The sequence below is a fragment of the Pipistrellus kuhlii genome, unplaced genomic scaffold (genome assembly GCF_014108245.1).
Source record: "Pipistrellus kuhlii isolate mPipKuh1 unplaced genomic scaffold, mPipKuh1.p scaffold_m20_p_15, whole genome shotgun sequence".
Lineage (NCBI taxonomy): Eukaryota > Metazoa > Chordata > Mammalia > Chiroptera > Vespertilionidae > Pipistrellus > Pipistrellus kuhlii.
The window spans coordinates 9,210,959-9,224,072 of NW_023425460.1; the positions used below are offsets into that span (position 1 = coordinate 9,210,959).

General features: G+C 36.5%; 1 protein-coding gene across 6 annotated transcripts in view; it reads left to right on the forward strand.

Annotated features, from left to right (window-relative positions):
• MICU1 (mitochondrial calcium uptake 1) overlaps positions 1-13,114 on the forward strand; it is a 142,950-nt gene that overhangs the window by 16,722 nt on the left and 113,114 nt on the right. For 5 of the 6 annotated variants that reach the window (XM_045581739.1, XM_045581742.1, XM_036437778.2 and 2 more), the window contains exon 2: positions 10,321-10,482. In XM_045581739.1, coding sequence (XP_045437695.1) covers positions 10,322-10,482 — 161 coding nt within the window. In that variant the 5' untranslated portion in view covers position 10,321. Of the gene's footprint in view, positions 1-2,089; positions 2,148-10,320; positions 10,483-13,114 lie in introns of all 6 variants that reach the window. The other variant, XM_045581740.1, reaches the window with a different exon arrangement.

Genomic DNA, 13,114 nt, shown 5'->3' on the forward strand with positions numbered 1-13,114 from the left:
GCAGGCCTGGTGTCTCCCAATTGCCCTCCCCTGCTGGCCATCTTGTGGCAGCCATCTTGTGTCCACATGGGGGCAGCTATCTTGATCTTCTGTGTTGGAGTGATGGTCAATCTGCATGCTACTCTTTTATTAGATAGGATTACAAAGCTCTAGTACTCAAACAGTGTGGTTTTATATAAAAACAGACATAGATTGCCCTAACTGGTTTGGTTCAGTGGATAGAGTGTTGGCCTGTGGACTCAAGGGTCCCAGGTTTGATTCCTGTCAAGTGCATGTACCCTGGTATGGGCACATATCCAGTAGGGAGTGTGCAGGAGGCAGTTAATCAATGTTTCTCATCGATGTTTCTAACTCTCCCTCTCCCTTCTTCTCTGTACAAAGTCAATAAAAAATATTTTTTAAAAACCAGACATAGATCAATGGAACAGAATAGGGAGCCCAGAAATCAACCCATCCATATATGAGTCAATTAATTTATGACTAAGGAGCCAAGAATACACAAAGGAGGAAAGAACAGACTCTTTAGTAAATTGTCTTGGGAAAACTGGATAGCCATATGCAAAAGAATGAAATTGGGCCACTATCTTACACTATACACAAAAATAACTTACAAATGGATTGAAGCCCTGGTAGGTGTTGCTCAGTGGTTGGATTGATATCCACACACTGAAAGGTTGTGGGTTCCATTCCAGGTCAAGGGTGCATACCTGAGTTGCAGGTTTCATCCTAGCCTCCAGGTCAGGCAACTGAAACTCCTAAAAGAAAAACATAGGGAGTAAGCTATTTTACATATTTCTTGGTAATAATTTTTTTAATCTGACTCTAAAAGCAAAGGCAACAACAGCAACTATAAGTGTTTGAATTAGTTTTATCATTAATTAGAGGCCAGATGCATGAACTTCATGCGAGAGTAGGCCTTCCTTTCCCTTGCAAGCTCAGCTTTGTCCAGAAGGCTGTCTGCTCTGATTAGCATATTATGCTTTTCTTCTTATAGATTATTTAAGGCATTGGCTCTCAACCCACCTCATTGTATCCTCTGTGGAAATTTGTTAATGTCTGAAAACAGGTTAGGACCTAAACTTTAGGTTGTCATAACTGAGTGAGGAATGTGCTACTGGCATCTAGAGCGTAAAAACCAGAGATGCTGTTAAAACATCTTACAATGCTTGGAACAGCCTCCCCAAACCAAGAATTATGTCCCCCAAATGTTAATAGAGCCTTGATTTGGGAAATTATGCTCTTTCCAGGTATTCTATCATATCATTTTCAAGTACTAATAATTTTACTTCTCTATCAGTTTTTTTGTGTAGTTGCATTTTCTTATCTAATTGCCCTAACCAATTTCTACTGTACTGTATTGTATAGTATGGATATTCTTACATTGTTCCTATTCTTAGCAAAAATACCTCTGGTATTTTCCCATTAGAGAAGATGCTAGCTTTAGGACTGAAGCATATATATTTTATTATTAAAAGAGTGCCAATTTCTATTCTCTTTTGGTGTGTTTTTTTGTTTGTTTGTTTTGTTTTTTTAATCAACTGAGGTAAAGGCGCCCTTAACTGGAACCTAACCTGTAACACTTCACTCTGAGAGCCCATGCCCTAACCGCTGAGCCCAACTGGCTTGCGGGTGTGCTTTTTTAAATAGGGTAGTTCAGTAATGACGTTCCCTATGTAAATTTGCCTGTTTAAGCTTTATTATCCTAATTATGTCAATTTTGTTCATCTTTGTTTTCCCTAGGTAATTTCTACTTTACAAAGGTTTTCAAATTTATGTGCAACAGAGAGATCTACAAAATAGTGTTGTGATATTTAAAATTTCTTTTGTTTCAAAGGTTATTTCCCTATTTGTATATTTGTATCTCCCCAAGCTAGCTAATTGTTTTATTGTTTTTTAAACACAGCAATTTATTAACCAGAATTATTGCTTTTCTCCTATTTACCTCTCTTATGTGGGCTTTTATTTTTATTTTTTATTCATCTTTTGCCTTTATTATTGTTCTTTATATGTTTTTTTTAGCTTTGAAATTAATTCATTTCTTTTCTTTCAGTTCTAACTGACAAAAATATTGTTCTTTGTATTTTTTCAGACTATTGTTTTACATGTATCAACTGGATCCTGATATTGTATTCATTATCATTTTTAAGGTAAATTATTTTAAAAATTGAGATATAGTTGACATAACATTATATTCATTTTAAGTGCACAGCATAATGATTTGATATCTGTATATATTGCAAATATTCACAGTAAATCTAGTTAACATTCATCATAGTTACTAACTTTTTTCTTGTGATAAGAACTTTTTGGATTGACTCTCTTGCCCTTGCTGGATTTGCTCAGTGGATAGGGCATTGGCCAGTGGACTGAAGGATTCTGAGTTTGATTCTGGTTAAGGACATGTACCTGAGTTGCAGGTTCAATACCAGCTCTCGGGGGTGCATGCAGGAGGCAACCAAACGATGTGAATCTCTCACATCAATATTTCTCTCTGTGTGTCTCTCTCCTCCCTTCCACTCTCTCTAAAAATCAATGAAAAAATATCCTCACGTGAGGATTAAAAAAAAAAAAAGGTTGACTCTCTTAGCAACTTTCAAATATACAATATAGTATTATTAACTACTAGAAGCCCAATGCATGAAGATTCGTGCCAGGATGGGCCTTCCTTTCCCTGGCTGCCTTTGCTCTGGCCGGAGCTGCATTTCTGCCTTCCTACACTGGTCAGAGGCCAGGAGCGGCCACATAAACAAATTAACCTGCCATCTTTGTTGGGTTAATTTGCATACTCACTCCTGATTGGCTGGTGGGCGTCACGAAAGTACGGTGAATTAGCATGTTACTCTTTTACTAGGTAGATGTTGCACATTACATCCCCAGGACTTGCTTATTTTAAGACTGAAAATGTGCACCTTTTGGTTACCTTCACCTATTTGCCCACACCTCATCTCCCACCTCTGGCAACTACTAATCTGTTTTTTGTTTTTGTTTTTGTTTTTCATTTTAATGATTTTTTACAGAGAGGAAGGGAGAGAGATAGAGAGCTAGAAACGTTGATGAGAGAGAAACATCGACCAGCTGCCTCCTGCACACCCCCAACTGGGGATGTGCCTGCAACCAATGTACATGCCCCTGACTGGAATCGAACCTGGGACCTTTCAGTCCACAAACCGACGCTCTACCACTGAGCCAAACCGGTTTCGGCACCAATCTATTTTCTTGAGCTTTCTTTTTATTTTTTATTATTATTTTTTTTTACTAGAAGTGAAATACTTTATGATATTTGTCTCTCTGTGTGACTTAATTCAATTAGCATAAAGACCTCAAGGCCCATCCATGTTGTTGCAAATGACAAAATCCCCTTCTTTTTTATGGCCAAATAGCATTCCATTGTATCTACCAATAAAAATATATCACATTTTCTAATCCATTCATCTATTGATAGATATGTAGTTATTGACATGTCTTGATTATCTTCTATAATAATAAAAGGGTAATATGCTAATTAGATTGATGTCTTCAGGACATCCTTCCTGATGAAGTTAGCCAGGGTCCTGAGTGCCTGCAGGCTGCCTGAGGGAAGCCAGCCCAGTCCCAGGTGCCTGCTGGCAGCCAGAGGAGAGGAGCTGGGGTCCCAGGTGCCCAAGAGAAGCCGGACAGCAGCCAGGGGAAGGAAGGCCTGCTCTCGCACGAATTTTTGCGCATCGGGACTCTAGTTGTAAATAATGCTGCAGTGAAAATGCAGGTGCCAATATCTTCTTGAGATAGTGATTTTGTTTCTTTTGGATAAATCCCCAGAATGAAATTGCTGATCTCAATGCATTAACTCATCCTAGAGGTTTTAGAAAATTTATATTAGTCATCATTGTTTTTGTAGTTTCCTGGGTAGTTTGTTTGCTTTTTGTTTTTTGTTTTGTTTTAAATAGACTGTTTCTATGGTTGATTTTCCCTTTCCCCTCCTTCTCTTCACTTTGTTTTTCAGTGCAGTATTCGGGAAAGGAAATTGCCACTCTTCATTTCTCCCTTCACCAGCCATAAGTTTCAGGTTTTATTATTGCAGTAAAAAGGCTCTATGGGGTGTGTGTGTGTGTGTGTGTGTGTGTGTGTGTGTGTGTGTGTTTTGAGAAGTTGAATTATGGACGTATCAGAAAGTTGAGTCTTATAGGATATTGACATTTTCCATAGCCTGTTCTTTTAGCACAAATATGTACAAAAGTTCTGTGTCAAGCCCAACATTTCTATGAAACGATTCTTGTTCCTACAGTAATTCTTGTTCCTACAGTAATTCTTGTTCCTACAGTAAGTTTTTTACTGTTAAAGACTTACATGACTTAAATTTACTTTACATTCTCACCCAGATTATTTTTAAAAAGTTCTGAACAGAGTTAGCTAAAGTGTGAGTTTTCTTCATTTGTTCCATCAGTAATGTCACTTTGAAGTATGAAAATGCATCTTTTCTAGATGTGAACATTAATCTTTGCTATACTTTGGCAGTCATCCTGGTGTCTTCAATGCAGAACTTTCAATCCAATAAATTTCATCTAAAAGAAATGTATAAGATGTTTTAAAAATTATTTGGCATAATTAAAGTTTAAGATATTTCCAGTAGCTTTATTCCTCAGAAAAAAATAACAAAGCAAAAAAATGTCAAATTCTTCTAAGATAATGTATTCAGCCAAACTTGTTTGTGAAGAATGCTTAGGTTTTTCCTATCCTAAGTAAATCTTCTTCCTTGGTGTTTTTCTTGAGCCCTTTCCAACTTTCTAACCTAATATAATAGTTCCTTTCTTTGAATTCCTGTTAATATGTTCTTGTAGTTCTTATCTTTCCCCCACCTTGCCTTATTTTTATTTGAATAGTTGTTTTGTGTTCATAATCAAATTATAAGGTGTTTGTAGGTCTGTGTCTCGCTCATATTTGTGCCTCTTGCAGTGTCCTTATAATACCTAGCTCAATAAATAGCTAATTAATGACTTGAATGAAATAATGGCAGTTGTACATTTTGGATTATGTGCAATGTGCTTAAACTAGTGAGGCCAATGTAGCATGCTATCTCATTATAAGCATTCAAGATGACTTTCTTCTAACAAAAAATGCAAAATACTTTTACATTTTGTTTTTCTGAAATGAACTCTTAACACTAGAAAGGACTTAGACATAAGTGCCACTTGTGCTTTGTATCTGCCAGAAGAGTCTTAGGTAAGGCTTTTACTGGTTACATAGTTGGCTCGTAGTGGAGCTATTGTAGAAAGAGAACCAAAGTTTTTTTGTATCTCCTCTAGTGTAATTGAATAGTAATATTTGTTATTGCTATTAGTAATAATTTCAAATTCATTAATTGCTACTGAAGAAACTAAGAAGCCTAAAGCATACTTCTTATTTTTTCATTTGTGATCTCTTTGGCAAGTTGACAGGTATACATTAAAATTATTTAATAAAAAAGTACCATAGTAGTGGCTTAGAATGCTAATTCTATAAGAATTCTGAGAGGAAAAAATAAAGAGTGATGATGACTTTATCTAACTCATAAAGATGAGTTGGAATTTCATTTGAGCCTTAGGAAGGGTCAATCTGAGGAATGCTACAGTATTATCATACTAAGACACTTAAAAACAATGATTAAAACCAAGAGAGAAGCTTTACTGTATTTATTTCTAGTGTAATAACCTATCATATAGTCATTTATTTATATTTATTCAGCATTATTCAACTTAAGATATACTATTTAAATCAATAAACATTTGAATGTGTTTAATGCCCAAAGTATTGTGTTAGGCTTTGTATATTGTATTATTAATAGATTCAGTACTTACATTTCAGGCAGATATTAGTACCTAAGCCCAGTTTAGTGAGCTCTATCGGGTTTATAAACTATGAATATGAATTAAGCCAATGTGTTAATTATTATAATTCTTATAGTCTGCACAAGGAATATCTTGGCCAGCTAATCTATAGCTACTTAAGCTACAGAAGTCCGTATATCTTAAATACAATTATATCAGGTGCTCATTTTTTTCTATTCTCCTGTGTTCTGGAAACTATTGTTTTTGTTTTTGTTTTCTGTTTTCAGAAGGGTAAATATGATGGCAGAATGACATGTAACCTTATTTTCCAGTAGTGTATGAAGATGAAACACTTCTGGGATATTTTTGAGAACTTTGTTGCTTTTTAGATTAAATCATTCTTTTCAGTAATATGATGAATGAATACTCTATTCAAGTCATTAAAAAGCAAAACATTGGATAAAAAACAAAACAAAATTCTTCTTAGTCAGCTAGATAGAGCTCAGTTACTTAATGAGACATACAAATATACATTCTTATTTCTCCTTTTTCATAGGGTAGCACACTATATATGCTATTCCACATCTTGCAACATTTAGATAATAGTATCTCTTGAAATTATTTTCAAATCTATACATGCTATTGCTATATTGGTATTGCCTTGTATATATTTATCTTTTAACCAGTTTTCTCTTGATGAACATTGGAATTAGGTTTTTTCTTAGTTTTTTGCTGTTACAAACCATGATGCAATGAATAACTGTGGCGCATGTATAATTTCATAGGTGTGCAAGTATATCAGCAAGCTATTTTATCAGAAGTGGAAATGCTGGGTCAATGTATGCAGTTTGTATGGGTGATTTAGGTGGATGTTGCCAACTTATCCCCCATAGAGTGTACCAATTTACACATTCCTCAGTGGTGGCATTTCTACAGCATTGCCAACAAGTGTGTTTTCACACTTTAGGATTTTTGCCACCTCGCTGAATGGAAAGCAGTATCTCAGTATAGTTTTAATTTGTATTATTTTATTATGAGTGAGATTAAGTATCTTTTCATAGTTTTTAGAGCCATCCTTATTTTTTTCAACTTTTTTATATTTTTGTGCCAACTTTCTGTTTGTGAAATATTTTAATAATATTTTAAGATGATAATTTTTAATATTTATCTCATATTGGATTATATTATTATCCCATTCTTTATCTTTCTGTAATTGGGCATCATCTCCTTTTGGAGTGTGCCTATTACATTTATTTTGCTGAGAAGGTTATTAAAAATTTTCCCCTTTAAGGTATTTCTTTGGAAATCAGGAATTCTAAAATCAATTGCACATTTTTTGAATTAATTAGCTTTGAGTAAACCACATAACTTATCTGGATCTCAGTTCCTTCATCTATAAAATAAGGATGTTGAATTAATGATTTCCTATTTCTGTGACCCTTTGAAGTTTACCAAAAGCAATACATCAAGTTTAATAGTCCTAAAATAATAGGTACAGAAACGGGGCAGTAATATACTATTGCAGGTTTTTAAAAACCTATTATAGATAATGCTCTGCTTTAGTAACAAAACTATCTTTCACTTGCCTCCTTGACATTTGTTGGTTAGAAATACCTCTTCATCATTTTCAGCTCACATAAAAGCTATTTTTTAAAGGTGTGTGTGTGTGTGTGTGTGTGTGTGTGTGTACTGTTAGGGAAGAAAAATACACTGCTTTTGATTTAATTTCATCTACGTCATAAATTTGCATGTTAATCTTCATTATTGCATAACTGCTGCCAATTCATCCATTCAATTTTCTAGATTCAGTTGGAAAGCTGATCATAAATCTGTTTAAGTGGTTTCTCATAAAAAATTAACACATTCAACTATTTATACTATTTCTTCACTACAAAGCTAGGGATTAAATTATAATAGAACCTGTTCTCAGTGGGGTTTTTCTCTCTGTTTACTTGGAATCTATAAAAATTACACTAAAGTAGGTGAATAGAAATAGCTTTTAATGTGTACTTTGGGGAATGAGATTAGAACAATTGAGGAAATGACATGTATAATGGAAAGTAACAGGCCGTGTGCTAGACTATGCGTTTAAAAAGAAGAAAAAAAAAACATACTTTTAACCTTAAAGAAAGCTCAGAGCCAAGTAGGGGAGAAAAACTTATATGTAAATAAATACGTTAATTATCATAAGATCCCTACTAAATACAAAATAATTTAAATTAGGAAGCAGTGAATTATGCTTTGAGAAAATCAAATAGGAGGAGCATGGATACTTTTATTTGAAAGTCATGTAACCAGAAAAAAATGCCTCTTTCTCCTTCAGTCTGCCTGGTGGAATAAGAGAATTAGGAACTTTACTCTGGCCTCAATATCCTTCTGTTAATTCTCTGAGATACCAGAGATGATCCTAAGTCTTTTAGTATGCCCCTGACATTTCTATCACTGATCAAAATTCTACACCATTCTGAGGCTCAATACTAAACCAAAGCCTTTGCTGACTGACCCAGTCTTAGGCTGGTCATAATTTGTTTTTCAATTCTCTTAACATCTATACCCAATATATTTATATGTATTGAGGATGGAAATGTACAATTTCAGAAATGTTTAATGTGAATCTTGTCTAATTAAAATGTAAAAATTTGGGGGCCTTTTAGGTATCACATGGGGATGAATAGTATGAACTTAATTTTGTTATGTTAGAACTTCCCAGTACTTCTCTTAGATGCTGAATTAGTCAGCTTTTGCTGTGGTAGCAGACAACCCCCAAACTTTCAGGGCTTACAATAACATTTATTTCTCACCAGCATTTGGTAGGTTGCTATGCTCAGCTCGTCCTCATGGTGTCTATCTCTCTGCTGAGATCTGATCATTATGGAACCCAGGTTGAAGGGTTAATGTCTTCCTGGGGCATGATCTCTTAGGTAGAGTGAAGGGCACAAGAAGGCTAACAGAAATAGCTCTTAAAGGAACTTCATGGAACTGGGTCACATTTCATTGGTCATAGCAAGGCATTTGGCAAGGTACACACCCCAGATGAAAAGAAGGGGGAAGTATTATTTGCCTACCAGATGGAAGAGTGAATGTTTATTGAATAGTATGACCTAATATGGATATTCTGAATTAAAATAAAAAGTTAAAGGAACAGGTGAAGTTATAAGTATGAAGCAAAAGAACTTAGTGAGGAGGAGGGCTTCCAAGGCCCTAGGAATGAGAAAAGATTTCCTGTAATTAAAACTTAAATTACTTTAACAAAAGTATTATTAACATTACAGGTAGGGGCAGCAGTGTCCTAGTTAAAATCCAAGCTCTGGGGTCAATCCACTCTTGGTTCAGATTCTGGATCTACCACTTGTAGCTATAGTGACTAGTCTTCAGCAAGTCACTGTATCTCAGAATTCATTTCTGTAAAATGGATGTGCTGCTTATCAAACTGTTGATTTTCAGCTCTAAACTCATCTCTCAGTATCTTATTTGTGATATTGGAAATTTCTTCCTTTCCAGCTTTTGTTAAGCTTTGTCAGTAGAGGAACTAGAGGGAGACTGGAGAAGGAAGGGGTGCTATTTCCTGATTCTAGTGTGCTCCTTGTATGCTGCAGTGGCCAGCAGCATGTGGGACACCCAGTGGCACTCCGCTCCTAGGAACTTTTAGTGGCAACACTCCTATATGTAGTTTCCAAATGAGTTTCATACTATGGCATCTCCTTCCCAGACCCGAGTTTCCCTAGTAGATGGCTTTACTGTGAGTTCTGTTGATGTGGCACTTTAGTTTCTCGGACATCGGTGGCTGTGTCCTCATCACAGGTTTGGAAATTCACCCTTTTAGGAGTAGCCTTTTTATATATTTATTAGAGGCCCAGTGCATGGATTTGTGCACAGTGGAGTCCCTCGGCCTTACAATTTGGGGGATGTAGGATTGCCGATTTTGGCCTAGTCCCCACAGGCCAGGCCGAGGAACCCTACTTGTGCACAAATCTGTTTGCACTGGTCCTGTAGTATGCATATAAGGTCTTTGGTTAATCTCTTCCCACCCTCCCTCTCCCCACTTCCCTCTGAAATTCATCAGTTTGTTCCATGCCTGTGCATTGAGCATCTGCCCCCTGCTGGTCAGTGCTGGTCATAGTTACTGGTCGAAAGGTCAAACAGTCGAATGGTTGCTTAGGCTTTTATATTTATATAGATTTTCTTGTTGGTCTGCATTGACCCTTGAAGTAGGGCTGCCTTCTTTACCTGCTGTCTTTTTTCCTTTTACTACCTAGTCTCCTATTGTAATTAATAATGCTTTATATTAAATTTTCTGTTCCAATTATTATGTGGTTTCTTGTCTTCTAATTGTACCTTGACTGATATATCAGGTTTATAAGTTGTACTTTTCTATACATTTATGCTGAGGATTAAATGAGATAATGCATGGTATTGCAAAGTGTTTAGAACGGTGTCTACCACTAAGTGCTTACTAGTATATTTGTTTGTGGAATTAATGTAATCAACGTCACCATCACTACCACTAGTTAGGAGTAACATTTCTATTTTTTGTTCACAGGATGTTTCGTCTTAAGTCACTTTCTGCATTGGCAGAGCTGGCCCTGGGCTCTCGATGGTACCATGGAGGGTCACAGCCCACCCAGGTCAGGCGGCGGCTAATGGTAGTGGCTTTTCTGGGAGCATCTGCAGTAACTGCAAGTACTGGTCTTTTGTGGAAGAGGTGAGTGCTAGCTGAGCATCCTGTTCTTACATGTACTTTCATTCCTCCCATTCTGAAAAGAGTTGATTTCTGGCTTACCTTTGTATCAAAATTTCTTGCACAAATAATTTGGGATTGATATTATTTGTCTATGAAATAAGATGTTTCAGAGAATTCTGCTATCATTTCAAAGCAATCAATAAGAAGTATTCTGTTTCAGTATTTACCTGTCTCCTTTGCTGAACATTTTAAATTATTTTACCAACTTAATAACTTTAATACACGTATAATAATTAATATAATTTAATAATATAACAATTTAACATGTAAAATTAAGTGGTTTTAAGTATATTCCCAAAGTTGTGCAGCCATCACCACCATCTAATTCCCAAAAATTTTCATCACTTCATAAGAAACTTCATACCATTTAGAAGTCACCTTCCACTTTCTCCATATTCTTTGGCCCACCCAACCACTAACCTACTTTCTATAGATTTGCCTATTCTGGACATTTCATATGAATGCAATCTTATCATCTGTGGTCTTTTGTGATTAGCTTCATTCACTTAGCGTAATAGTTTCAAGGTTCACCTATGTGGTACCATGAATCACTACTTCATTTCTTTTTATGGTCAAATCATATTCTGTTGTATGGAGTATATACCATCTTTTATTTATTCACTTCCCTATTGATAACTGTTTAGGTTGTTTCTGATTTTTGGCTATTATGAATAGTAATACTGCTATGACCATTTGTGTACAATTTTGGGGGTAGAGCATGTTTTCATTTCTGATGGGTATTTACCTAGGAGTGAAATTTCTGGATCATATAGTAACTCTGTGTTTAGCTATTTGAGGAACTGGTGGACTTTTTTCTAGTCTCACTAGTGATGTATGAGTGTGTGCACTTGTGAATGTGCATGTATGTGCTTAGATTTCCTTGTATGTAAAATGGGGATAACCTAATGAAGGAAGTAGACATACAAGTCCAGGAAGCACAGAGTCCCAAAACGAACTTAAGAGGCCTACCCCAAACCACAACATAATTAAAATGCCAACTGTTAAGATAGAATCTTAAAAGCAGCAAGAGAAAAGTAGTTAGTTACCTATAGATCCCATAAGGCTGTCAGGTGATTTCTCTACAGAAGCATTTTAGGCCAGAAGGATTGGCATGAAATATTCAAAGTGATCTACAACAAGATTACTTTTCCCCACAAAGCTATTATTTAGAATAAAAGAACAAATAAAGAACTTCTTAGACAGAAAAACCTAAGGGAGTTTATCACTATCAAATAGCATTATAAGAAATGTTAAAGCATCCTCCTTAAGAAGAAAATGAAAAATATGAATAATAAGAAAACAGTAAGTACATATCTATCAACAATTAATTTTTTATTGAGTTTATTGGGGTGACATTGGTTAATAAAATTATATAGGTTTGAGGTATATAATTCAACAATACATTATCTATATGTTGTGTTGGGTACTTACCACCTCAAGTCAAGTAATCAATAATTACATTATATAAATATCTAATCACTGGGTTATACATCTGAAACTAATAATATAATGTTGTATATCAATTATAAGGGAAAAGTAAAATGGATTAAGTACTCCAATCAAAACAAATATGGTGGCTGAATGGGTAAGAAAACGAGACCCTTCAGATTGAAAGACACACAGACTGGAAGTAAAGATATTTCATGAAAATGGAAATATAAGCAAAAACAGGGAGAACAATATTTATGCCAGATAAAATAGACTTTAAAACAAAGGTTATAACAAGAGACAAAGAAGCACCTAACAATTCCACTTCTGGCTATTTATATGAAGAAATCCAAAACCCAAAGTTTTTAAAGATGTATGCATACATTTACATGTTAATTGCAGCATTATGTATAACTAATGGCCCAGTGCACCAATTCATGCACATTGAAGGGGAATTAATTAGAAGAAATATTTTAATATCACTATTTGCCAAGTCCTGGGGCAGGTATCCAGCTCCCTCCTTCCTCCTGTCAGAGTCTGTGATGGCACCCACGGGTACGCAGCATTAAAGCCGGTGCCCCGAGGGCTGCAGGACCCCCCCCCCCCCCCCCAAGTCCCAGAGTCCCGCAGCCCTGCAGCCCTGCAGGGCCAGTGCTCCAGGGGACATGAGGCTAGTGAGGGGGATGAGAGTGGTGGCCTGGCTCTAAGAAAACTGCCCTGGGCCTCCTTGGATTACCTCTGAGTTCCTCTGGGAAAAGGTCCAGAGGCGGCAGGGCTGATTGCCGAGTCAGCAGTGGCAGTGGCGGAAGAAGCTGTCATGGCTGGCTTTTTGCCTATCACAGCGGCAGGACTGCGGCAAACAGCGAACATGCCTTGGTGGGAATGTCTCTAGCAGATGAGCTGGGTAGGGGCTGTTTTAGAATGTAGCTGCCTGGCTACCAGGGTTCCACAATCTGTTGGGCTCCGTCGTCAGGAAGTGAGGTCAGTGCTCTTGTCAGGAAATGAAATCACTGCTCTTGGGTGGGGAGAAGCTCAGGGTAGGGGACCAGGCAGTGACCAGGGAGGTTTTCTGTCATGTCTGTTCCCCAGGTCAAGGCTGGGTGGTGGATGTAAGTGTGGGCAGCTCCTGCTACCCCAGGTTTATCCCGACACGAGCTGAATCTTA